The 26,282-nt window shown below is 48.8% G+C and overlaps 1 protein-coding gene across 3 annotated transcripts in view; it reads right to left on the minus strand.

Annotated features, from left to right (window-relative positions):
• Window positions 1-21,506, minus strand: part of CDH1 (cadherin 1) — a 96,898-nt gene extending 75,392 nt beyond the window's left edge. Inside the window, exons 1-2 of one of the 3 annotated variants that reach the window (XM_030794864.1) lie at window positions 21,340-21,506; window positions 20,380-20,494 (exon numbers count right to left, since the gene is read on the minus strand). Coding sequence is in view for 2 of the 3 variants with exons in the window: in XM_030794861.1 (XP_030650721.1) it covers window positions 20,380-20,494; window positions 21,340-21,387 (163 nt within the window). In the remaining variant the exon portion in view is untranslated. The remainder of the gene's footprint in view (window positions 1-20,379; window positions 20,495-21,339) is intronic. The other 2 variants (XM_030794861.1, XM_030794862.1) reach the window with 2 other exon arrangements.
• Between the last annotated feature and the right edge of the window lie 4,776 nt (window positions 21,507-26,282).

The following is a 26,282-nucleotide window of genomic DNA, read 5'->3' on the forward strand; positions in this document are numbered from 1 at the left end:
TGGGCACAGTGGCTCACACCTGTAATCCCAACACTTTGGGAGGGCTAAGGGGGCAGATCACCTGAGGTCAGGAGTTTGAGACCTGCCTGACCAACATGGTGAAACCCTGTCTCTACTAAAAATAGAAAAAATTAGCCAGTCATGGTGGCAGGTGCCTGTAACCCCAGCTACTCAGAAGGCTGAGGCAGGAGAATTGCTTGAACCCGGGAGGTGGAGGTTGCAGTGAGCCGAGATGGCAGCAGTCTGGGCAACAGAGCAAGACTCCGTCTCAAAAAAAAAAAAAAAAAAAAAAATGCACTTAAATGGGTGTTGGGTCAAAGGAGTGTCTTATCCTTTAGGAGGTCAAGAGCAAAGTGACAAAGCAGTGTCACTCTTCCTCATACTCAATCCTCTGTGGCTCCTTTGACATTTACACCACCCCCCCACCCATGTTTTTTCCCTCCCTTGACGCAAGTCTAAAGCAGAAACATCTAATGAGAAAAACTAATTTGTTTTTTTAAAGATCGATTCTTGAGACATTGCCCAGGCTGGAGAGCAGTAACTATTCACGGGCACAATCAGCATGCACTGCAGCCTCGAAACTCCCAGGCTCAAGTGATCCTCCTGCTTCAACCTCCCAAGTAGCTAGGACTACAGATGTGTACCATGGAGCTCAGCCAATAAAAACTAAATGAAGAGTGGTTGCTACGTACTAGGCACTGGAAGCACTTCGCACATGCTAACTCATTGAATCCTCATTGCAATCCTTTGTGGTAGGAGCTATGCTTATCCCCTTTGTACAGGTGAGGGGCCTGAGGCACAGAAAGATTAAGAAACTGGCCCTAGGGAATTCCCATTTGGGTCTCTCCCTCTTTCTCTCAAAAAATAAAGAAATAAGGCTGGGCGCGGTGGCTCACGCTTGTAATCCCAGCACTTTGGGGGGCGGGCGGATCACGAGGTCAGGAGATCCAGACCACGATGAAACCCCGTCTCTACTGAAAAAAAAAAACCACAAAAAATTAGCCGGGCTTGGTGGCGGGCGCCTGTAGTCCCAGCTACTTGGAGAGGCTGAGGCAGGAGAATGGCGTGAACCCGGGAGGCGGAGCTTGCAGTGAGCCGAGATTGCGCCACTGCACTCCAGCCTGGGCGACAGAGCGAGACTCCGTCTCAAAAAAATAAAATAAATAAATAAATAAATAAATAAATAGAAGCCTGCCCTAGGCAAAATGGGGTGGGGTTGGGGTAGAGGAGAGGGATGCAAAAAAATTTGAAAAGAAAGAAACTTGCAGGCCAGTGCAGCAACTCACGCCCGTCATCCCAGCACTTTGGGAGGCCGAGGTGGGCAGATGACTTGAGCTCAGGAGTTCAAAACCAGCCTGGGCAACATGGCAAAACCTTGTCTCTACAAAAAATACACAAAAAAAATTAGCCTGGAGTGGTGGCATGCACCTGTAGTCCCAGCTACTTGGGAGGCTGAGGTGGGAGGATGGGGATGACTTGAGCCCAGGAGGCAGAGGTTACAGTGAGCCAAAATTGTACCACTCCACTCCAGCCTGGGTGACAGAGCAAGGCCCTGTCTAGAAAAAAAGAAAAGAAAAGAAAAGAAAAGAAAAGAAAAGAAAAGAAAAGAAAGAAGGAAGGAAGGAAGGAAGGAAGGAGAGAGAGAAAGAGAGAGAAAGAAAGAGAGAGAGAAAGAAAAAGAGAAAGAAATTTGCCCAAAATCACAGGACAAGTAAGGGTCCAATTGGGATTGGAATCCAGACAGTCCTGCTGCATTCCACCCTCGCAGTTCATCTTCTCTAAGAGAGGCTCATAGGCTAAAAGAGAAATAAATGCTGAAGAGTCAAATCTCCGTCGAAACCAGAAATGAAACCTCACATCTGGCAAGTAAAATGTGGTTTCCTAGGTTCAACAGCTTCCCAGGTATTTAAACACTCCCATGGTGGAGGTGAGAGGATTAGCAGAAAGAAGAATGAAAAATCATAACCAAATTACAAAGCCCAAAGAAAAATAAGTACAACTTACACGAAGTTTCAAAACCAAAAACTCAGCTGGGCGCCGTGGCTCACACCTGCAATCCCAGCACTTTGGGAGGCCAAGGTGGGCGGATCACTTGAGGTCAGGACCAGCCTGGCCAACACGGTGAAACCCTGTCTCTACTAAAAATACAAAAATTAGCCGGGCATGGTGGCGCTGGCCTATAATCCCAGCTACTTGGGAGGCTGAGTTTGAATCCGGGAGGTGGAGGTTGCAGTGAGCTGAGACTCCAACACTGCGCTCCAGCCTGGGTAACAGAGCAAGACTCTGTCTCAAAACAAAACAAAACAAAAAAATCAAAGACTCAAAATACAGCTCTGAAACATCCAAAAACCTCAAGGAGTAGAAGAGGGCTTTGTTTTGTTTTGTTTTTTGTTTTTGAGAGAGCGTCTCACTCTGTCACCCAAGCTGGAGTGCAGTGGTGCAAAACACAGCTCACTGCAGCCTTAACCTCCTGGACTCAAGGGATCTGCCTGCCTCAGCCTCCCATGAAGCTGGGATCACAGGCACATGCCACCATGTCTGGGTAATTGTTTTTGTATATAGAGACAGGGTTTCACTTTGTTGCCCAATCTAGTGTCCAACTTCAGGGCTCAAGCAATACTCCCACTTCGGCCTCCCAAAGTGCTGGATTACAGGCGTAAGCTATCTCACTCGGCCTCTTTTTAAATGCAGACTTGAGACAAGAAGGCAAAAGTTGCAAGAAATACAACCACAAATTCTATTTTCTCCAGAAAGTTTAGTCATGATTACAAGCCTGGGAGTTAGGTGGTAATGAAACCAGCCACATGAACGTCACCAAACAGCTGTCATTTCTCCAAAACCTCTTAGCATGAAGCTAAGAGAGAAGAGATCTAGGGCTAGTATCTCCTGGGACTTATGAGTAAGAGCCGGCACCTAGAGTACCTGTCACTATAGAGGGTGATGTCACCGCTGATTCAGCCTGATATTGAAAAACCTCACCAGGAGAGGCCTCTCAATGTCGGTGACTCAGGGCCCCACCCCACCTGTTCATAAAGTAAGTGCCCAGGTGTTTGTCTCACTGCTTATTCAAGGGATGATGTTTTCCAACAGGAAAGCCACAACTCTCCCCACCAACAAGTTGGTCATCTTGTTCCCTTTTTCAAACACTCCCACACAGTTGTGGTAAAGAATTTGTTGGGGAGGAAGTCTCGTACTGAAGGCGAGCTTCCAAAGTAAGTACCAGGTCCTAGGAACACTCATATACATGCACACACACACAAAATCTGCCCAAGAGGTCACGATGCCTGTTTAGGAAAATCTCATCCCTCCACAGTAAGAATCTTTAGAAAACTCGGCTAGGCGCAGTGGCTCATTCATGCCTGTAATCCTAATCCCAGCACTTTGGGAGGCCGAGGAGGGCTTATCACCTAAGGTCAGGAGTTGGAGACCAGCCTGGCCAACATGGTGAAACACCATCTCTACTAAAAATACAAAAAGTAGCCAGGCGTGGTGGCGCATGCCTGTAATCCCAGCTACATGGGAGGCTGACGTGGGAAAATCACTTGAACCCGGGAGGCAGAGGTTGTAATGAGCCGAGATCAGGCTACTTGCACTCTAGCCTGGGCAACAAGAGCAAGACTCTGTCTCAAAAAAAAAAAAAAAAAAAAATTTAGAAAACTCCACTAGAGCAATATTCCTCTTGGGCAATGTGCCAAGGGGTTGGGGGTGGCTTGGAATGAGCATTATTTCCTGGTTTGAATCTGATACCCTTTAAAGGAGATGTTCCTAAAGTGGCAGGTCAAAAGAGAAAGATAAATAAATAAAAAATAAAGGAGATGTGAAAATGAGCCCTCAGGATTCCTTCTCTAGAAAATGCCTGCCCTGGCCAGGCATGGTGGCTCAGACCTGTAATCCTAGCACTTTGGGAGGCCAAGGCGGGGGTATTGCTTAAGCTCAGGAGTTCAAGACTAGCCTGGGAAACGTAACAAGACCCTGTCTCTCTTTTTATTTTAACAAAAAAATTAAAAATTAAAAGAAAAATGCCTGACTAGAGAACAGTCTTTTTCAATGACATGAATATAGACTTGAATGAAGTCCAGTCCCCTCAAGATACAGTCCAATTCTTTTTTTTTTTTTTTTTTTGAGACAGAGTTTTGCCCTGTCACCCAGGCTGGAGTGCAGTGGTGCCATCATGGCTAAACCTCCCAGACAGCTTCAACCTCCCAGGCTCAAGTGATCCTCTCACCCCAGCCTCCCAAGTAGCTGGGACTACAGGCATATGCCACTACACCCAGCTAATTTTTTGATTTTTTTGTAGAGGCGGGGTTCTATCATGCCCAGGCTGGTCTTGAACTCCTGGGCTCAAGAGATCTACCTGCCTTGGCTTGGGATTACAGTCATAAACCACCACGCCCAGCTGACACAGTCCAATTCTAACATCTATTGAGCACCTCACTTCTTCTTTACACAAATGTCATCCTTCTTAGTGATGACTGCCCCTAAATTTCTCCACCCCAATGCATAATTTTCATCACCCTTCCTGCTGAGTTTTATTCTTTCTTCCATACATCACCATCTACCTGTCCCCTCCAATTAGAAGAGAAACTCCATGAGGACAGGGGTTTTTCTCTGTTTGGGCCCCGCTGTATCCCCAATGCCTAGCAGAGGGCTTGGCAGGTGCTCAGCATAAATTCATTCAGTGAACGGACAGGCAAATGCCTCTGTCACCTGAGACCTTCAGAGAAGGAATGATCCATCCCTTTCACCTGGCTGCTCACAGACTGTCATGTGAGTTGCCTTTTCCTGCCATAAAGAGCACAGACTTTGGAGTCCAACAGCCACCAGACATACGGCCAGGCTCTCCCACTTCCTGTGTGCATGACACACCTGTGTGCATGAGGGTTACAGGAGATGGCACACAGGAAAAGTTCAACATACAGAAAGCACCGCTCAATACACTGTTACTTATGATCCCAATAGAGAATACAACAACAAATACTTTTTTTTTTCTTGAGACAGTGTCTCACTCCGTCGCCCAGGCTGGAGTGCAGGGATGCAATCATAGCTCACTGCAGCCTTGACCTCTGTGGTCTCAGGTGATCCTCTCACTTTAGCCTCCCGGGTAGCTGGGACTACCAGCTCATGCCACCAGGCCTGGCTAATTTTTAAAAATCTTTTGTAGAGATTGTAGAGGGTTTGCCTATGTTGCCCAGGCTGGTCTCAAACCCCTGGGCTCAAGGGATCCTCCCACCTCAACATTCCAAAGTGCTGGGATTACAGGCATGAGCCACTGTGCCCTGCCAAATAATTTTTTTTTTTTTTTGAGACAGAACCTCGCTCTGTCACCCAGGCTGGAGTGCAATGGCTCACTTGGCTCACTGCAAGCTCCACCTCCCGGGTTCAAGCCATTCTCCTGCCTCTACCTCCCAAGTAGCTAGGACTATAGGCGCCCGCCACTACGCTTGGCTAATTTTTTTTTGTATTTTTAGTAGAGACGGGGTTTCCCCATGTTAGCCAGGATGGTCTCGATCTGCTGACCTCATGATCCGCCTGCCTTGGCCTCCCAAAGTGCTGGGATTACAGGCATGAGCCACCATGCCCTGCCCCTGCCAAATAATTTTTTTTTAAGTATGTCTCAAATATTGCGTGGGACATACTTATACTAAATATTAGCCATCATTTATCTGAACGTCAAATGTAACTGAGAGTCCTGTATTGTTATTTGCTAAATCTAGCCACACTACCCATTAAGCAGTTACCCTCCTGAAGGCAGGGTAGTCTAGGTTACATAAAAGATTTACAAGATGTGCCAGGCACGGTGGCTCACGCCTGTAATCCCAGCACTTTGGGAGGCCGAGGAGGGCAGATCACGAGGTCAGGATATTGAGACCATCCTGGGTAACACGGTGAAACCCCGTGTCTACTAAAAATACAAAAATTAGCCGGGCATGTTGGCTAAAAATTAGCTACTCGGGAGGCTGAGGCAGGAGAATCGCTTGAACCCGGGAGGCGGAGGTTGCAGTGAGCCAAGATCGCACCACTGCACTCTAGCCTGGGCAACAGAGCAAGACTCCGTCTCAAGAAAAAAAGAAAAAAAAAAGATTTCCAAGATGTCGCCCTACAGTACTCTCTCATGAATATTTATTGATCAGATGGATTTTGAAGCCATGAGATTTTTATCTTGGCCGAGATCTGATTAAGCAGGCCTTGCTTTCTTCTTTTTTTTTTTTTTTGTTTTTGAGACCGAATCTCTCTCTGTCGCCCAGGCTGGAGTGCAGTGGCGCTATCTCAGCTTACTGCAACCTCCGCCTCCTGGGTTCAAGGGATTTTTGTGCCTCGGCCTCCTGAAGTGCTGGGATTACAAGCATGAGCCACCACGCCTGGCTGGCCTTGCATTTTTGTCTTTGAGCTTTTTGCATCTCTCATCAAGCTCTTTCCAGGCTCCTCTGCACTGCCAAAAACTGGAAGAACGGACACCGGTTCTTGAACAATTCATGGGTCTGAAGGATGCTGGAGATACCCAGGGGGAAGGTGTTGGCTGTATCTGAGAGCTTTGCTCAAGGAAGGTGTTACCCACACAATAGGAAACCAAACAGATGGCTCTGGCGGGCTCAGATATCCGCCTAGATTTTGATCTGGTGCTTCTTTACACTCAGAAGTGTGGGACAGAAATGGCTCATCTGACCTTTAGACTCCAGACTGCAAGCTGTTTTGTGACAAGACAATTAGGTAAGGTTACATCAGGGGTGTGAAGAGCTCAGAGAAACTGGGGAGTGCCAACCAGAGGCACACGCCCTGAGAATACCCCTCCTCCCTTCTCTGTGGCTAATACATAAAGCCCTGTCTTTAAAAAAAGAAAAAACCACTACAGTGAAATATCCTCTAGAAAGAGAGATCTGTTTAGACCTGTCTGTATTAAATACACTCTGAAACCTCTAATTCATTCATTCTTTCTGATACTTACTGAGCCCTTATTATGTACCAAGCACTATTCTAGCTGCAATTCAGCCCAAGTACAAAACAAAAGGCATTAAAAATAAAAAAATTTAAAAATTAAAGACATTAAAAGCCTCCTGAGGCTTTTGTTCTAGTGGGAGGAGACAGACAGTGAACAGGAGAAATAAGTGAAATACATAGCATGTTGGACAGTGAAAAGTACTAGAAGAAAATTAAATAAAAGAGGTGGGGAGGGCTGAGGGCAGGGTTTACTATCATAAACAGGGGGTCCAGGTCAGGTGTGGTGGCTCACACCTGTAATCGCAGCACTTTGGGAGGCTGAGGCGTGTGGATCACCTGAGGTCAGGAGTTCAAGACCAGCCTGGCCAACATGGTGAAACCCAGTCTCTACTAAAGATACAAAAATTAGCCAGGTGTGGTGGCACATGCCTGTAATCCCAGCTACTTAGGAGGCTGAGACAGGAGAACTGCTTGAACCCAGGAGGCGGAGGTTGCAGTGAGCCGAGATCAAGCCACTGCACTCCAGCCTGGGTGACAGAGTTGAGACTCCAACTCAAAAAAAAAAAAAAAAAAAAATACAAAAATTGGCCAGGTGTGAGGGCAGACACCTATAATCCCAGCTACTCTGGAGGCTGAGGTTGCAGTGAGCCGAGGTCAAACCACTGCACTCCAGCCTGGGTGACAGAGCAAGACTCTGTCTCAAAAAATAAATAAATTGGGCCAGGCACAGTGGCTCATCCCTATAATCCCAGCACTTTGGGAGGCCGAGGCAGGTGGATCACCTGAGGTTAGGAGTTTGAGACCAGTCTGGCCAACATGGTAAAACCCTGTCTCTATTAAAAATACAAAAATTAGCCAGGCGTGGTGGCAGGCGCCCGTAATCCCAGCTACTCAGGAGGCTGAGGCAGGACAACTGCTTGAACCCAGGAGGCAGAGGTTGTAGTGAGCCGAGATCGCGCCACTGCACTCCAGACTGGGTGACAGAGTGAGACTCCGTCTGTAAATAAATAAATAAATAAATAAGGGGTTCAAGAAAGGCCTCCCTGAGGGTGGGAGTGACATTTAAGCAAAGGCTTGTAGTCTTTTCAGGACAGAAAGGAGTGAGCTGTGCAGATGTTATGGGAATGGTCACAGCCAGTGCAAAGGCCCTGAGGTAGAAGAGTGTGTAGTATGTTCTAAGTATAACCAGGAAACAAAGTTGTTGGGCAAAGTGAGCACAAAGAAGAGTGGGAGGAGATGAGGACCCCAGGTACATGAGTCAAAGGACAGACCAGTGAAGCCTCAGAAGGCATAGAAAGGACTTAGGCACTTATTTTGTTTGAAATGGGGAACCATGGGTAATTTTGAGCAGGAGTGATATTTTCTAACTTAATTTTAAAAACCTTCAACTCTGACTGATGGATGGAGAAAAGACTGGCTTGGAGGAAGGGGAAGGAATAAGTGGGGAGACCAGGAAGGAAGCTGCTGTGACAATGAAGGTGAAGACATGCTGAAACTTCCCTTTTGGGAATAGAGAAACAGCTGGGCGTCATGCCTGTAAATCCAGCACTTTGGGAGGCCAAGGTGGGAAGATCCCTTGAGCCCAGGAGTTCCAGACCATTCTGGGCAATATAGTGAGATCTTTTTTCTAAAGAAAATTTTACAAATTAGCCAGGTATGGTGGCATGTGTCTGTATCCCAGCTACTTAGGAGGCTGAGGTGGGAGGATTGCTTGAGCCCGGGAGGTCGAGGATGAAGTGAGCCAAGATGGCTCCACTATACTCTAGCCTGAGCGACAGAGAGAGACCCTGTCTTTAAAAAAAAAAAAAAGCGAAGGAGAAAGAAGGTGTACAGGCGTGCCTGAATGCCAAACCACAGAATCAGGTGCTCTTCTTCTTCTTCTTGAACTTGCCCAGGTCAAATAAATTTGAAAGGCTTTTGGCTTGTTACAAGCTCTCCTAATTACAAAGCCAGCTAATTATTATCTAGAACTTGGCCAATTATCCCACGGGGTCCTGAGCTGGCCACCGTTTAAGATCTTGCTCATGTGGAACAGGTTCAACCCTTCTAGGCAGGCCCCATTAGGTCCCAGTAGTAACTTTCCCTCTTTCGCAGCAGCAAGAGCCATGCCCCAGATGCCTGCCTGGCCAAGCACCTTGAGTAGGTCTCATTTGGAACAAGAGTTTCTTTAGGGAGGTTTCCCTGTCCCTACACTCCCAAGTCTTGAAGGCCAATATAAGTGGATCTTCTGGGACCCAGAGAGTTGAAAGAGACCGAAAGGAAGAGAAGTGCTGTTCAGCTAGCATTTATTTGGAAGTGAAGGTCAAGAGGGAAACTGGCTGAAACTGCCCATAAGAAAAAGACAAAAGAGGCCTTCCAAAGGCAAAAAAAAAAAAAAAAAAAAAAGCTGAATTCTAGCATCACAATCAAAATTAGTGAGAGGCAGGCCAGGCCTGGTCACTCACACCTGTAATCCCAGCACTTCGAGAGGCCAAGATGGGAGGACTGTGTGAGCCCAGGAGTTCAAATCACTGCACTCCAGCCTGGGCAGCAGAGCAAGACTCTGTTTCTTAACAAACAAACAAACAAAAAAAAATCATAAAATAAATAAAATGAGATGAAAAAGGTACAATGACAGCTTCTCCAAAGGGAAGAAGGGAATTCGTTTCCTTTAGAAAGGTGAATCAAGTCCCACTGGAGATGCTGAGTTTGGCAACAGTGTAGTAGAGGGAACTGGATGAGAGACCTGGTTTTGGAAGGAGAAAGGCCTGGCCTGCAGCCCCAGCACTGCCATTACCTGGCGGGGTGACTTGGGGGCAAGCAGTACAACCTCTGAGCCTGATTCCTCTTCCACAGTAGAGGATGATGAAAGTTCCCACCTTGGACCACAGGGAGGATTAACTGTCAAGTCTGCAAGGTCACTGGCAGGACCCACTCTCTAACCCTGTGCAAATAGACACAAATAGTTGTCTTTCATCTGCTGGCCACCTTCAAGTAAACACTCTCCAAACAAACACCTTCTATCATTTAATCTTCCAGCTTGTGAGGTCTCTGAAAACTCTGTATCTATTGACACAAGATTAAGGAAAAAAGACCACTATCCTATACAAATCCTTCTTTAAACTGGTACTTCACATTACTCCAAGCACAGAGCTGACACTCCCAAATACCCCTTTGAAAATTCCGCCCCTGCGTCCTTCAGACACTCAAACTCAACATATTCCTCACCAAGAACTAATTTTCCTCCCCTGAATTGTTCCTCTTTCTCCTGTTTCCAGTATTGGTCCAAAGGAACATTCTAGAAGCTGCTGGCATTACTTCTTGTTTAGAACCACTTAGGTGCTGGAAACCTTCCCCCAAATCAAAACTGTCTTATTGGTAGGGTGCGGTGGTTCATGCCTGTAATCCCAGCACTTTGGGAGGCCGAGGCAAGTGGATCACCTGAGGTCAGGAGTTCAAGACCAGCCTGGCCAACATGATGAAATCCCGTCTCTACTAAAAGCACAAAGATTAGCCAGTCATGGTTGCAGGCACCTGTACTCAGCTACTCAGGAGGGTGAGGCAGGAGAATCGCTTGAACCCAGGAGGCGGAGGTTGCAGTGAGCCAAGATTGCACCATTGCACCCCAGCCTGGGCGACAAGAGCGAGACTCCGGCTCAAAACAAAAACAAAAACAAAAACAAAAAAAAACTGTTTTATCTTCAGACAGGCAGGCACATAACACCTCTCCCAACCTCTTGCTCAAAACCTCCATTGGGACAGTGGGAACCGACTATCTCTAGACGCTGATGTGCAAATGGATCACAGTCTTTGTGGAAGGCAATATCTGCCAAAATTACAAATGCACATACCTGGGCCCACCAGGCTCACCCATGGAAATTCATCTTCCAGATACACCACAATGTGTAGAAAAAAATGCATATTTTTAAATGTATACATTTTTAAATGTATATTTAAAAATTAAACATTTTTAAAAAGGCCGGACACAGTGGCTCACGCCTCTAATCCCAGCACTTTGGGAGGTCGAGGCCGGTGGATCACCTGAGGTCAAGAGATCAGCCTGATGAACATGGAGAAACCCTGTCTCCACTAAAGAAACAAAGTTAGCCAGGTGTGGTGGTGCATGCCTGTAATCCTAGCTACTCGGGAGGCTGAAGCAGGATAATCACTTGAACCCGGGAAGCGGAGGTTGCGGTGAGCCGAGATCATGCCATTGCACTCCAGCCTGGGAAACCAGAGCGAAACTCTGTCTCAAAAAATAACAAAAAAATAAGTAAATAATTAAAAAAAAATTTTTTGGCCCGGCGTGGTGGCTCACGCTTGTGATCCCAGCACTTTGGGAGGCCGAGGCGGGTAGATCACAAGGTCAGAAGATCGAGACCACGGTGAAACCCCGTCTCCACTAAAAATACAAAAAAATTAGCCAGGCGTGGTGGCGGGCGCCTGTAGTCCCAGCTACTCGGAGAGGCTGAGGCAGGAGAATGGCGTGAACCCAGGAGGCGGAGCTTGCAGTGAGCCGAGATTGCGCCACTGCACTCCAGCCTGGGCGACAAAGCGAGACTCCGTCTCAAAAAAAAAAAAAAAATTTGTTTTTAGTTAAAAATAAATAAAAATAGGCTGGGCACGGTGGCTCACGCCTGTAATACCAGCACTTTGGGAGGCCGAGGCAGGTGGATTGCTTGAGCCCAGGAGTTTGAGACCAGCCTGGCCAACATGGTGAAACCCCGTCTCTACTAAAAATACAAAAATTAGCCAGGTGTGGTGGCATGTGTCTGTAGTCTCAGCTACTCGGGAGACTGTGGTATGAGAATCACTTGAACCAGGGAGGCGGAGACTGAGCAAGCTGAGATTGCGCCTCTGCACTCCAGCCTGGACAATAGAGCAAGACTCGGTCTAAGGAAGATATGTATGGAGAGAGAGGGAGAGAACATACAGATATATTGTTGGGAGAAAAACAAGGTACAGAGCAGTGCTATCGTATGCTATGCTTTGTGTAAAAGGATCATATGTTAGGAATTTACACTGGCATAAAGAAACAAGACTATGCTTGTATTTCCATAAGGAAACACTGAAAAGGATACACAAGAGACTAATGAAATCGGTTCCCTGTGCCCTGGGGAAGAACTGGGTGAAGCGTGGATTGGGGTGGGAAGGAGACTTCACTGTCTGCCATATAGACATATATACAAGCTTTTTCATATATATATGAAGATGTATATTTAAACTTATTTTTTAACTGCGTGAATAATTTGCCTACGAAAAGCCCAGAAAGAGAAAACCCTCCATGACCCACGGCCCAAGGCCCAGAGGTAACCTGGCCCGGCTGCCTCTGCAGCCTCATCCTGGGACCCTCTCCTCCCTCCTCCTGTGTCCAGGAAGGCACAGCTCCAGCCTTCTGCCTCCATGACCCTGCCACACCTTTGGGCACCCCACTTCCTCCTCCTGGAGTGCCCTTTCTTTCCTTGCATGGAAGACGCCCTCTTACTCATCAAGGCCCAGCAGGTGAAACTGACCACTCCTGGCATCCTCTGAACACATTCTCACTCCAGTGGCATTCTTGGAGCCTACTGGAATTACCCGCTGAGAGGTCTCGAACTCCTGACCTCGTGATCTGCCCGCCTCAGCCTCCCAAAGTGCAGATTACAGGCGTAAGCCACCATGCCCAGCCTGAGGAGCTTTTAAAAATGTCAAGTTCAAGGCTGGGTGCGGTGGCTCATGCCTGCAATCCCAGCACTTTGGGAGGTTGAGGCAGGCAGATTACCTGAGGTCAGGAGTTTGAGACCAGCCTGGCCAACATGGTGAAACCCTGTCTCTACAAAAATACAAAAAAATTAGCTAGGCATAGTGGTGCATGCCTATAATCCCAGCTACTTGGGAGGCTGAGGCATAAGAATTGCTTGAACCCAGGAGGCGGAGGTTGCAGTGAGCTGAGATCGTGTCATTGCACTCCAGCCTGGGTGACAGAGCAAGACTTCATCTCAAAAAATAAATAAATAAGTAAATGTCAAATTCAGATCTCCACCCTCGGAGATTGGCTCTCAGTGAATCTGCAAGAGGGCCAGTCTGCATGAAGTGCCCCAGGTGATTTGATTTTTAGCCACAAGGATCTCAGGGGCTGGGACAGAGCATTTTTGGCAGTGGGAGAACAGACAGGTATTCTTAGGCATGTGCATCATGAAATATATATATACACATATATATATGTGTATATATATATAATTTTTTTTTTTTGAGACAGGATCTCTATCAGCTGGAGTACCGTGGTGCAATCATGGCTTACTGCAGCCTCGACCTCCCGGGCTTCAAGCAATCCCCCCACCTCAGCCTCCTGAGTAGTTGGGACTACATGCACATGCCACCATGCCCAGCAAATGTTTGCATTTTTTTGATGCTAGGACTACAGGTGCACGCCACCATACCTGGCTAAATTTTTTTTTTTTTTTTTTTTTTTTTTTTTTGAGACAGAGTCTCGCTCTGTCGCCCAGGCTGGAGTGCAGTGGCGCAATCTCGGCTCACTGCAAGCTCCGCCTCCCGGGTTCACGCCATTCTCCTGCCTCAGCCTCTCCGAGTAGCTGGGACTACAGGCGCCCGCCACCACGCCCAACTAATTTTTTTGTATTTTTAGTAGAGACAGGGTTTCACCGTGGTCTCAATCTCTTGACCTCGTGATCCGCCTGCCTCGGCCTCCCAAAGTGCTGGGATTACAAGCGTGAGCCACCGCGCCCGGCCTAATTTTTTTTTTTTAATCTTTGTAGAGATGGGGGTCTTACCATGTTGCCCAGGCTGGTCTCAAACTCCTGGGCTTAAGTAATCCTGCGGCCTTGGCCTCCCAAAGCACTGGGATTATAGGTGTGAGCCACAGCATCTATCTGGCCTGAAATACTTTTAAAAGCCAAGCAGAAGCTGACAAGTTCAAGATCATCCTGACTCCCCCGGCCCTAGCTGCGCCTTGCCCCACTCCTCCCACCCCAGTTCTACACAACCTCCATGAGCAGGTCCCCTTTCCTAAGCCACAACAAACCTGTTCCAGGCCACCCTGAGCACCCTGCACAGTGGCAAGCAAGAAAACTCCAGTTCCTTCCTAACAAAGGCACTAGGCTTAGTCACTGTTTGCAGTGCACTGTTTGCTTAACACAGAAGCAGGCAGGGTGAAGAAACTGGTTTGGCTGGTTTGCTGGGTGAGAGGGAGCGCAGGGGATCTTTTGAACTAAGGGTAAAACATGGGAGACTTTCAAACAGACAGCACTAAGTCCTCCTGGGGCTCTAATATTTCATATTCACTGAACGCTTGACATACCATCCTATGATGTCTCCGTGCTATTATGCTCATTTTACAGAGAGGGAAACTAAGTCCTTGGCTGACATCCCTAGGCTGGGAAGGGACATTGTCTGGATTGAAATCTAGGCAGTCTGATTCAAGAACCTTCTGAATTTGGGGAAGATGCCACCCAAATCTTGGGCAGAAGTGGAGGATTGGAGGCAGGTAAGAGGAAGGAAGGAGGAAGATGAAAAGTGCAGAAAGGGAGGAGGCCTAAACCCCACCCCCCAAGGAGTAACAAGAACAAGCTGGGACACTGGGATCCCTGGCCTAGGGAAACTTACATTAACAAAGAGGAAGAAAGAAAGAGAGAGAGATGGCTAGAGATGGAGCTAGAAAGAGTGAGCATGCACCACAGATTTCTTTTTATTTGACCAAAGGCGGAAAACACTTAAAAATGACTATATGCCCTCCCATTTCCAGATTCAGGTTTGAGGTCTCCCTCCCTGCGCTCCATAGCTGTTCAGAGGGAAGCTATGAACACAGTATCCCCAGCACACACAGAGCATGATGGAAGGTTCTAACCGACCAAATTCTTCCCTGCCCATTTACAATCAACCTTAAGGGCTGGACCAAGTCCATAGAGTTTGAGAGGGAAAGACATTGGCCAAGATAGTGATTTATTCATGTGTTCATTCATTTGCTCAAAATAACATTGAGAGTTTACTGTGTCCCTAAGACATATCAACCACTGTTGAAATTATTCTCTCTGCTTTCTCTCTTTACATTCCTGCCCATTGGCACATATGTTCCGTCCAGTCTGCCGCAACTTCAGGGTCTAGCCCGGTGCTAACACACAACAGGCACTCACTTTTGTGAACTAAATGAATGTGCATACTTAATTCTCATAATAGATCAATAAGTATTACCACCCCATTTTACAGGTGGGGAAACTGAGGCTCATAGAAGTGACTTATTCAAAGTCGAATAGCTAGTGGCTAAAATTCAAACCTGGTTTCCCGTACTTCCTCGCTGAAGGATCCTAAACAGCCACGGCTGAACGATTTCATTCTCCTTTTTGAAAGCCTGTGCCCTCAAAGGAGATAGAGCTGAGGCAGGATAGAAACCCAGGAAGGGGCCCGGCTCGATGGCTCATGCCTGTAATCCCAGCACTTCGGGAGGCTGAGGCAGGCAGACCACTTTGAGCTCAGGAGTTCAAGACCAGCCTGACAACATGGTGAAACCCCAAATCTACTAAAAATACAAAAATTAGCCGGGCGTGCTTGTGCATGCCTATAATCCCAGCTACTCAGGAGGCTGAGGCTGGAGAATCACTTGAACATGGGAGGCAGGGGTTGCAGTGAGCTGAGATCCTACCTCTCTACACTCCAGCCTGAGCGACAGAGTGACACTCCGTCTCAAAAAAAAAAGAAAGAAACCCAGCAAGGATTGGATTGGGACAGGTGCCTCTCGGGGAATTTAGGGTTTGGGCAGCTTCTGGGAGATATGAGAGCTTCAGCCTCTGGCGTATCTGGGGCTACCTTGGAAGGGAATGTGTAACTGACACAAGGTGAGCATTTTGGAAGAAAAGCCTCACCCAATAAAAAGCCCTGGAGAGCAAATAGGGATTTCCATAACCACCTGGCAGAGAGGGGCAGGCAGGGCCCCACTGGGAGGAAGCAGCAGCCAGCCTTCCTTACATGGCCTTACCCGGCCCAAGACTTTCCACCTCCGCACCTCCAGAGACACAAAGGCAAGGCCAAGAGGGCGGCCCACTGGTCTCCTTTCCCAGTAAGCTCAAATCAACCTTTGTCACAGACATGAGTAATTAGGGAAGTGACTTTTATGAGTTTGAGGGGTAGGGGGTGGGGATCTGATGATGTAAGGTGATCCCAAAGCTGGTTTCTGGGTTTGCTTTTTAAAAGTCTAATTGTATTAGGGAGGCTGCATACTGTTTTCTGAACCTTTCAGCACATCCTTCAGAAAGGAGGGGAAATGGCCGGGCACGGTGGCTCATGCCTGTAATCCCAGCACTTTGGGAGGCCAAGGTGGGCGGATCACCTGAGGCCAGGAGTTTGCCCAGCCTGGGCAACAAGAGCAAAACTCCAGATTGTAGACCAGCCTAGCCAACATGGTGAAACCCTGTCTCTACTAAAAATACAAAAATTAGCCAGGCATGGAGGCACACACCTGTAGTCCCAGCTACTCGGCAGGCTAAGGCAGGAGAATCGCTGGAACCCGGGAGGCGGAGGTTGCAGTGAGCCTAGATCATGTCACTGCACTCCAGTCTGGGCAACAGAGCAAGACTCCATCTCAAAAAAAAAAAAAAAAAAAAAAAGGAGGGGAAATGGATGTATTTAATCCACAAAGGTGGGGTGCCTGTGAACTAGGTCAACCCCTCAAGCAGCCAAACCTCAACACTGAAATATAGGCCCTGTGTTTCCAAGGCCAGATTGCAGAGCATGCAAAGGAAGAAAACAATCACTGGGAAAGCCTGCCAGCTTTTCTTTTTTCCGCACCTGAGTCAACTTACAGCTGCGGTTACTAGGCTAATACTTCAAAAATCCCAAACTGTCTAACAGCCTGTGTTTCTCAAACCGGTGTGTGCTATGAAGAAGGAAAATAAGCAGCAACTCTAAAGGACTGGTTTATTAGCCAGGCATGGTGGCTCACACATGTAATCCCAACACTTTGGGAGGCCGAGGCAGGCGGATCACCTGAGGTCAGGAGTTCGAGACCAGCCTGACCAATATGATGAACTCCTATCTCTACTAAAAATACAAAGGCATGGTGGCATGTGCCTGTAATCCCAGCTGCTCGGGAGGCTGGGACAGGAGAATCGCTTGAACTGAGGAGGCAGAGGTTGCAGTGAGCCGAAATCACACCTCTGCACTCCAGAGTGGGCAGCAAGAGCAAAACTCCATCTCAAAAAAAAAACTGGTTTATTACAGTTGAGTTTTTTTTTTTTTTTTAAACGGTCTTCATTCTAGAAGCTGGAGAGAAACCAATGGAATAAATACAAGGTTGAGATCATGGGGTCAACCATGGCATGAGGCAGAGGAATGACCCTAGCAAACACTCCAAAGTCCCTTGAGTTAAGACCCTACAGCTACCTGTGCACAAAAAGTGACAGATTTCAAGTTTCAAAATTCCCATGGAGTAAATTCTCCATGAAGCCAATGTTTAAACCTGGTGCCAATGTTACATCCATCCCTTCACTTCCCTGCACTGTGCAAAGAGAGCCAGGCCACATCCCAAGTCCTAGCAGCCTTTTAAAATCACAAGCCAGTTCCTCAGATCGAACGTGTGATTTTACCAGAAGGGCACTTCCATCTTGGGGCAATTCCACATTGGACTGGTACAAGGAGACCCCACAGTCCAAAAAAGCCAAAACAAATATTAAGTGTCAGGAAATCTGTTGTGTGGGGGTGGGGGTCTGTGAACATAAAAGGAACTGAAACCAACCACACCAGAGGCCTGCGGATTCTGTGTGGAGGCTGCCTCTTCCCACTAAACCACCAGCCCCAGGGTCCCCCGCCACCTTCCCCCTGGTCTGACCCATCTCCATCATCACCACCCCCTCTCAGAGGTCCCACCCTATCAACACCTCCATTCTCAGCTTACTTCACATTGGACACTAATTCCCCAAACACCTTTTTTCTTTGTTTTTGTTTTTTCAGGTTATTGAGGTGAAAAACAAGGAGAAAAAGAGAAAAGACCAACTGTGGATCCTTCAGATTACAGAATTGCTTTATGCCTCAGTTTCCTCACTTGCAAAGTAGGAAGAATAACAGTGCCCACCCTCCTAATGTTCTAGTGAAGACTAAATGAGGTAAAATATGTGAAGCACTTGCCCCAGAGTCTGAGGCAAAAGTGAATAAGTGTCACTATTAATTATTAACATATTAGTGTTAATATGTAATAATATTGGTCAGACACAGGAGCTTAGAAGGGAGAAGTAAAAACCAGACCAACCCACTCTTGGTGCTAGCAAATATCTTGGTGCAGGAAAACAAAGTCACCAGCCTTAGCACGGGGACACCCCAGACGCACGCTCAGATACAAGCTTGTTTCTAGCCCCTGCCTTGCTCCCCAAGACTGGATCAAGTTTGCCTCCTCCGAGAAGCCACTCCTCAATGCCCACTGACATCAGAATATCCAGTCCCCAGCACTCTGGGAGGCCAAGGCGGGTGAATCACTTGAGCCCAGGAGTTAGAGATAACTTCTGATCCAATAGAAAGCTCTAGAGCACCCAGAGCAAATATACTTCATCAGTCGAGCTGTAGTTTGTCTGTAAAAAACCTCGAACGACTTCCAAAGTTCAAAAAAAATGTAAAGACAACAGCATGATTGCTAAAGATTCATGTGGTCAAAGACTGGAAGAATGACTACAGTGGAGTTGTTCCCTCAGGGGAATTGTGGGTGATTTCTCTTAAAAAAAAAAAAAAAATGCCTTTTATTGTGATACCCAATCAACTAAAATCATGAGAGAGGAGAAAGTGGTTTGATATAAAGTAAGCACTTGGGATTCAGTGAAACCAGAAGAGAAACTAGCCCCTTCCCTTGCTCCCTGGACAACAGTCAAGTGGAACAAAGCAAACTCTAGATTATCACAACGATAAGGCCTAGAAGTACATTGGGTGAATGCATTTTCATCCTGAGTCAGAACTACCATGCTTTTTTAAAAAAAGATCATTATTCCTGGCCAGGCATGCTGGCTCATGCCTGTAATCCCAGCACCTTGGGAGATCGAGGCAGGTGGGTCACGTGAGGTCAGGAGTTCGAGACCAGCCTGGCCAACATGGTGAAACCCCTTCTCTACTAAAAATACAAAAAATTAGCTGGGCACGGTGGTGGGCACCTGTAATCCCAGCTACTCAGGAGGCTGAGGCAGGAGAATCACTTAAACCTGGGAGCCGGAGGTGGCAGTGAGCCGAGATCACGCTGTTATACTCCAGCCTGGGCAACAAGAGTAAAACTCCATCTCAAAAAAAAAAAAAAAAAAAAAATTCATTATTCCTTGGGGGAAACAGTACCTGTATCAAGATGTTTTGGTCCAGGCACAATGTCTCAGGCCTGCAATCCCAGCACTTTGGGAGGCTGAGACAGAAGGATCCTTTGAGCCCAAGAGTTCGACACCAGCGTGGGCAACATGGAAAGACTCTTGTCTCTAAAAAAATTTTATTTTATTTTTATTTATTTTTTGAGACGGAGTCTTGCTCTGTCACCCAGGCTGGAGTGCGGTAGCACTATCTCAGCTCACTGCAACCTCCGCTTCCTGGGTTCAAACAATTCTTCTACCTCAGCCGCCTGAGTAGCCAGGATTACAGGCACACGCCACCGTGCTCGGCTAATTTTTGTATTTTTATTTAGTAGAGATGGGGTTTCACCATGTTGGCCAGGCTGGTCTCGAACTCCTGACCTTGTGATCCACCCGCCTCCGCCTCCCAAAGTGCTGGGATTACAGGCGTTAGCCACTGCGCCCAGCCTAAAAAAAATGTTAAAATTATCCAGGTGTGGTGGCACATGCCTGTGATAACCAGCTACTAGGGAGGCTGAGGTGTGAAGGATCACTTGAGCCCAGAGGATGGAGGCTGCAGTAAGCTATGATTATGCCACTGCACTCCAGCTTGGGCAACAGAGCAAGAACCTGTCTTTAAAAAAAAAAAAAAAAAAAAAAAAGCTTTAATATCTATAAACAAAAGCCACAGCCCAGTAACCAAGAGAGGGCTGCTCTTCAGTCATCCCAGAGATGGTGCTTAATGGGGCCTCGGAGTCAGATCCCAGTTCAGATTATCTGCTCTGCTGATCCTGAGCAAGTAGACATCACCTTCAGCCTCGGTTTGCTCAACTGTAAAACGGGAATATTCCTGCCAGGCCTTCCCACCCACCAGGTTTTTGCAGTCTGAAATGAGAGACTGTCTCTTCAGTGCTGAGGGCAATAAGAGAAATACGAAGGCTTCTAATAAGTACCCTCAACCTCCGCTTCTTCATAACATAGTTAACAACCACGCAGGGCTACACCCTCCACCACAGTGTTCAGTCGTAAACGTTTGGATCCCCAAATCTGCGTAAATTCCAAGGGGTGTCGTTTGAGCCAAGGAGGGAGCTTGCCCATTCCAACCCACGGGTGCGGGAGTGCAATTTCTCGGCCCCTTTCCAACCCCTCCCTGCTCCGCCCAGGGACACCGGCAGCGCGCCCTCACCTCTGCCCAGGACGCGGCCTCTCTCCAAGTGGCGCCGGGGCACCGTGAACGTGTAGCTCTTGGCGTCAAAGCCGGGGTGGCAGGGCTCCGGCTCCTGGCAGAGCCAAGAGGAGACCTGGGGTGGGGGAAAGGTAGATGGAACCGAGTGACTCGGAGGGTTCCCTCCTGTTCACCGAAACCAACAGCGCCGCCCCTCCCTCGCTCCCGGCGTCTGGATTGGGGGAGGACCCCAGCCCGCAGCCCCGGGACGGGCGGGCAGGGACGTCACCCTCCCCCACCCCGAAACCTACGGCCACCGAGCCCCCAGGAACTCCCGGGAGGGGGCCGCCGAGTCACCCCCTCGAGACCTAGCCCACCGTTCCTTTCAGTCTCCTTTCTCATTTTATTGGAGATGTCTTTATTCTCCCCGACCCCACTTTCCTTAGACCGGGAATGCACCACTCCTCAGAGCGAGGGGCGCTCCCACCTCCTCCGACCCCACTTTCTTATCCCCGGGACCCCCACTCCTATTTACGACCTTTCTTGGCATGGCAGGTGCCTTTATTTCTACGGATGCCCCTCTCCTTCCCTCGAGAATCGTCCCCACGACTCCTGGTTCCCCCTCGACTTGCACCGGGGCTCCCCTTCTCCACACTCCACCCCCTACACCCCGCTTCACACACCCACCGCCCGCCCGAGCCCACCCCGCGGACTCCGCGGCCAGACGCCCGCGCCTCGGTCTGCGCTGGAGGGGGCAGCAAAGCCGCGCTCGCCCCTCACCACCCACGCCCCACTCCCATCACTGTGGGGTCCGGAGCGCACGAGGCTTCCAGGCCGCTCCGCTCCTCGGGACCCGAACTTTCTTAGAAGAAGGGAAGCGGTGACGACGGGAGAGGAAGCGGCGCAGGGCTGGGGCGCGGGGCTGGGGCGCGGAGCGTGCGGCCCGAATGCGTCCCTCGCAAGTCAGGGGATCCGAGGTACCTGCAGCAGCAGCAGCAGCGCCGAGAGGCTGAGGCTCCAAGGACCCATGGCTGGCCGGGGACGCCGAGCGAGGGCAGGGGCCGGGTGCGGTCGGGTCGGGCCGGGCTGGACCGGGCTGGAGTCTGAACTGACTTCCGCAAGCTCACAGGTGCAGTTCCGACGCCACTGAGAGGGGGGTGCGCGGCTGCCGCCAGGTGAGCCCCGGAGGCACCGCCCCCCCGTACCGCTGATTGGCTGAGGGTTCACCTGCTGGCCACAGCCAATCAGCAGCGCGGACCCCTCCCCAGGGCGGAGCTGACGGCCCGCCCACCCGGCCTCGCACAGACCCGGTGACCCTCTAGTCTGGAGTTGCTAGGGTCTAGGTGGGTTATGGGACCTGCACAGTTCTGATTCCACTGGATTCGAATCCCAGCCCCGCCGGTGGCTCACTAAGACCTGGGATCAGAAAGGGCTTTTACACTTGGCTGAGTTCTTTTGTTTTTTGAGGTTTTTTGTTTGTTTTGGAGACGGGGTCTCACTCTTTCACCCAAGCTGGAGTGCAGTGGTGCGATCACAGCTCACTGCAGCCTCGAACTCCTGGGCTCAAGCGGTCCTCTGGCCCCAGTCTCTCTAGTAGCTGGGAGTACCGGTGCACACCACCACGCCAGGCTAATTTTTTTTTCTTTTGTCTTTTTGTAGAGAGACGAGTCGGGGCGGATAGGGAGGGGCAGTGGGGGCACTGTGTCTCCCTGTATTGCCCAGCCTGGTCTTGAACTCCTGGGCTGAAGCGATCCTCCTGCCTTGGCCTCCCAAAGTGCTGGGATTACAGGTGTGAGCCATGAGCCGCTCAGCTAGCAGCCTAATTTTTTGTTTGTTTGTTTTGTTTGTATTTTTTGAGACGGAGTCTCACTCTGTCTTGCCCAGGCTGGAGTGCAGTGGCACGATCTCGGCTCACTGCAACCTCCACCTGCCGGGTTCAAGAGACTTTCCTGTCTCAGCCTATTGAGTAGCTGGGGACTACAGGCGTCTGCCACCACACCGGCTAATTTTGTATTTTTAGTACAGACAGGGTTTCACCATATTGGCCAGGCTGGTCTGGAACTCCTGACCTCAGGTGATCCACCCTCTTCAGCCTCCTGAAGTGTTGGGATTACAGGCGTGAGCCACTGCACTCTGCCTGAAGCGGCCTAATTTTTTAAAAAATTTTTCTAGAGAGGTGATCTCACTATGTTGCCGAGGCTGATCTCAAATTTCTGACCTCAGGCGATCCTCCTGCCTCAGCTCCTTTATTGAGTTCTTGTTTTTTAATCTAGTCTTTTTTAACTGTAGAGCTTCACGGGTCAGTGAGTCAGCAAATTGATTCCCTAGGTCAGGACCACCTCCCAAAGCCTCAGTTTCTCCACCCTCCTAATGGGAATAATGATCAGAAATGTCTCCCTGTGCTGTTGTGAGACTCCCATACAATTAAAATGACAAATGTTTCTTGAGCCATAAATGCTCTGTATAAAAGTGAGGGGTAAAAATAGTAACAATAGGGCCAGGCGTGGTGGCTCACGCCTGTAATCCCAGCACTTTGGGAGGCCGAGGCAGGCAGATCACGAGGTCAGGAGATCGAGACCATCCTGGCTAACACAGTGAAACCCCGTCTCTACTAAAAATACAAAAAATTAGCTGGGCGTGGTGGCGGGCGCCTGTAGTCCCAGCTACTTGGGAGGCTGAGGCAGGAGAATGGCATGAACCTGGGAGGTGGAGCTTGCAGTGAGCCGAGATCACGCCACTGTACTCCAGCCTGGGCGACAGAGTGAGACTCCATCTCAAAAAAAAAAAAAAATAGTAACAATAGGTGCTGGCATTGAAGATTACTGTGCCAGTCTCTGTGCTAAGCATTTGACACTGACCAGCTCTTTTTTTTTTTTTTTTGAGATGGAGTCCTGCTCTGTCGCCCAGGCTGGACTACAATGGTGTGATCTTGGCTCACTGCAACCTCCGCCTCTTGGGTTCAAGCAGTTCTCCTCTGTCAGCCTCCTGAGTAGCTGGGATTACAGGCATGCGCCACCACGACTGGCTAATTTTTGTATTTTTAGTAGAGACAGAGTTTCATCATGTTGACCAGGCTGGTCTTGAACTCCTGACCTCAGACGATCCGCCTGCCTCAGCCTCCCAAAGTGCTGGGATTACAGGCATGAGCCACCGTGCCCAGCCACTGACCAGCTCATTTAAGCTCATTTCAAAACAACCCAAGAGCCATATTATTAGTCCCATATGATAGATGGGCAACTGAAGCTTAGAGAGGTTGAGGCCAATGAGAGGTGGAGCAGGACTGGAACTGACCTCTCTGATTCCAGGGCCTTTCTTCTAACAATCAACTTCATCTCATGTGGTCCCAGTCTTCCAGCTGGAGCTGCAGTTTTCAGTCTGTTTTTTGATGTTGACCTGGAAGAGACCTTTAGAGTTCACCCAAACCTATGATTTGCAAATAACTTGTTCAATGTCACATAGGCAGGTCAATGTCAAAGCCGAAGACCAGAACCCAGGATCTTCTGACCCCCAGAGTGGGGCTCGTAATGCCACAGCCACACCATGGCCACCACCACCTTCTCCAGAGAATTCTGTCCTCAGTGAAATAATTTTAGGATCAAAAATAGAATAGATAGGGGCCAAAGGTCTCAGGTCCTGGGCCAGTGGCCCTCCAGCACCTGCCGTCCTCCATCAAAAGACAAAAACAGAATAGACAGGCAAATGTTAGGTTAGACAACTTCCCTGTCTGACTGTCTGTGGTCAGCCAGGTCTGGGTGGCTTGTCTACCCCGATGAGGGCACCTCCTTTCCCTTTATCCTGCAAGCATGGTCAGAGCTACACAGCATTAAGAGGAGTCAGCCACTCACTAGCCCTGTGACTTTGGGGAAATCAGTGTTCTCCTTTGTATAAGTGAGTTGGCATGAGCTAATACAAAAACAATCGCTAAGCAGAGTTCTTGGCTCATCATAGCAACTGCTCAATAAATATTTGGAGTGGGGGTTACTCTTTCAAAAGGCCCACCCCCTATTTCCCTTCCTCCTGGGGAAAGCCATGTTTGGAATATTTCACCCAGAGCTAAAGGTGCCTCTGAGTCCATCAAGGGTAATTTCTCAACTGCAGACGATTTCTGGGCAGCCCAGCACCCCCCCCTTCAACCTGTCCCCTCAATTTTTATGGGTTTCCAATCAGGTCTTTTGGATGTCTGTATCTTGGCTCCCTCTGCTCTTAATCCACCAGGAGGCTCAGAGGGAGAAGGCTCCGGTATTTCCTTTCCCACTAGGATCGTGCCTTGAACAAGATAATGGAAATACAGAAAGAGGCGTTTCCCCCATGGGGCTGCACTGTCTGCTTATTTTTTTTCTCTCAGTTATGTAAAAATACATATTTTATACCATAGCTGGGCCCAGGGAGCCTTTAGGGCTTTACTTTCTTCTACCCAGCAAGCCTTGGCCATGTAACTCTGCAGCGACTCTCATCGACTCTTCCATTATACTCTGATAATTCAATAAAAAGGATTTTAGAAAACAATTCAGGGCAGCAAAGTCAGGTCAGGCCTGATGCATTCTTCAGACTTCTCGGCAAGTCCTTCTCCAAGTTCCAAAGAGAGTAGATCAGGTGTCCAGGGTGAGGTGGGAACACAGAGGGGCACCTTGTGGAAGACAGGTGCTGTGTGACTTTCACAACGCACTGAATTGCCTCTCTGTTTCCTATTTATTTATTTATTTATTTAGTGACAAGGTCTTGCTCTGTTGCCCTGGCTGGAGTGCAATGGCACGATCTCAGCTCACTGCAGTCTCCGCCTCCCAGGTTCAAGAGATTCTTGTGCCTCAGCCTCCTGAGTAGCTGAGATTACAGACACACGTCACCATGACTGGCTAATTTTTGTATTTTAGTAGAGACGGGGTTTCACCATGTTGGCCAGGCTGGTCTCAAACTCCTGACCTCAAGTGATCCACCTACCTCAGCCTCCCAAAGTGCTGGGATTACAGGCGTGAGCCACTGTGCCCACACTCTGTTTTCTCTTGCATCAAACAGGGATACCTCAGCAGGCCTGGTGGCTCACAATTGTAATTGCAGCACTTTGGGAGGCTAGTTGGGAGGTGAGATCACTTGAGCCCAGGAGTTTGAGACCAGTCTGGGCAACATGGTGAAACCCCATCTCCCCCACAAAAATTATTTTGAATTAGCTGGGCATTGGCAGTGCATGCCCGTAGTCCCAGCTACTCTGGAGGCTGAGGTAGGAGTATCATCTGAGCACAGGAGGTTGAGGCTTCAGTGAACCGTGACCACGCCACTTCACTCCAGCCTGGATTCACTTCTGGCCCTGCCGTTAGTTGAGCAGCATAAGTCATTTTACCTCCACCATCTTGGTTTCCTCATCTGTAAAATGGGGATGTTGATAGCACTTAATTCATAAGGTTCTTGTAAACACTCTGCAAAGGAGAGTGATTAGCCCTCTTGACCCAATACATTCCCTTCCCAGTTCTAGGCAAAATTGTGAGCTGCCTGGAGCCTCCCCTCCCCCAGGCTCTCCTTCCCCCACCCCCGCCACTAAAGCTCCTCAGGTTATCTCTTGCATCTACTGGAAAAAATTCTTTCATGCTGGCCAGCTCATCATTTCGAACCTCCCAGGGCCGTTTGCACTTTAAAGAGGGCTCTAGAGAAAGACTTTTCTTCTTTCAAAGGAGTTGTAAATGCTGTCCAGGGCTTTTAACCTGGTGTCTGTGGATAGGCTCTGGTGGGGTCCGTGAATCCCCTGAGACTGTACACAAACCTGTCCGTGCAGGTGATAAGGCCCATTGCTTTCCTAACATCTCAACTGGGGAAAACCCAAACTCCAGGAGTTGAGCTTTCTCTGAGATCTTGCTGAGATCCAGCGCTAACAGTGGAATTTCAGGCATCACTGGGGAAAAGAAATGTTTGGCCAGAGGCCTTGCCCTTCAGAT

This window comes from Nomascus leucogenys, chromosome 2 (assembly GCF_006542625.1).
Source record: "Nomascus leucogenys isolate Asia chromosome 2, Asia_NLE_v1, whole genome shotgun sequence".
Taxonomy (NCBI): Eukaryota; Metazoa; Chordata; class Mammalia; order Primates; family Hylobatidae; genus Nomascus; species Nomascus leucogenys.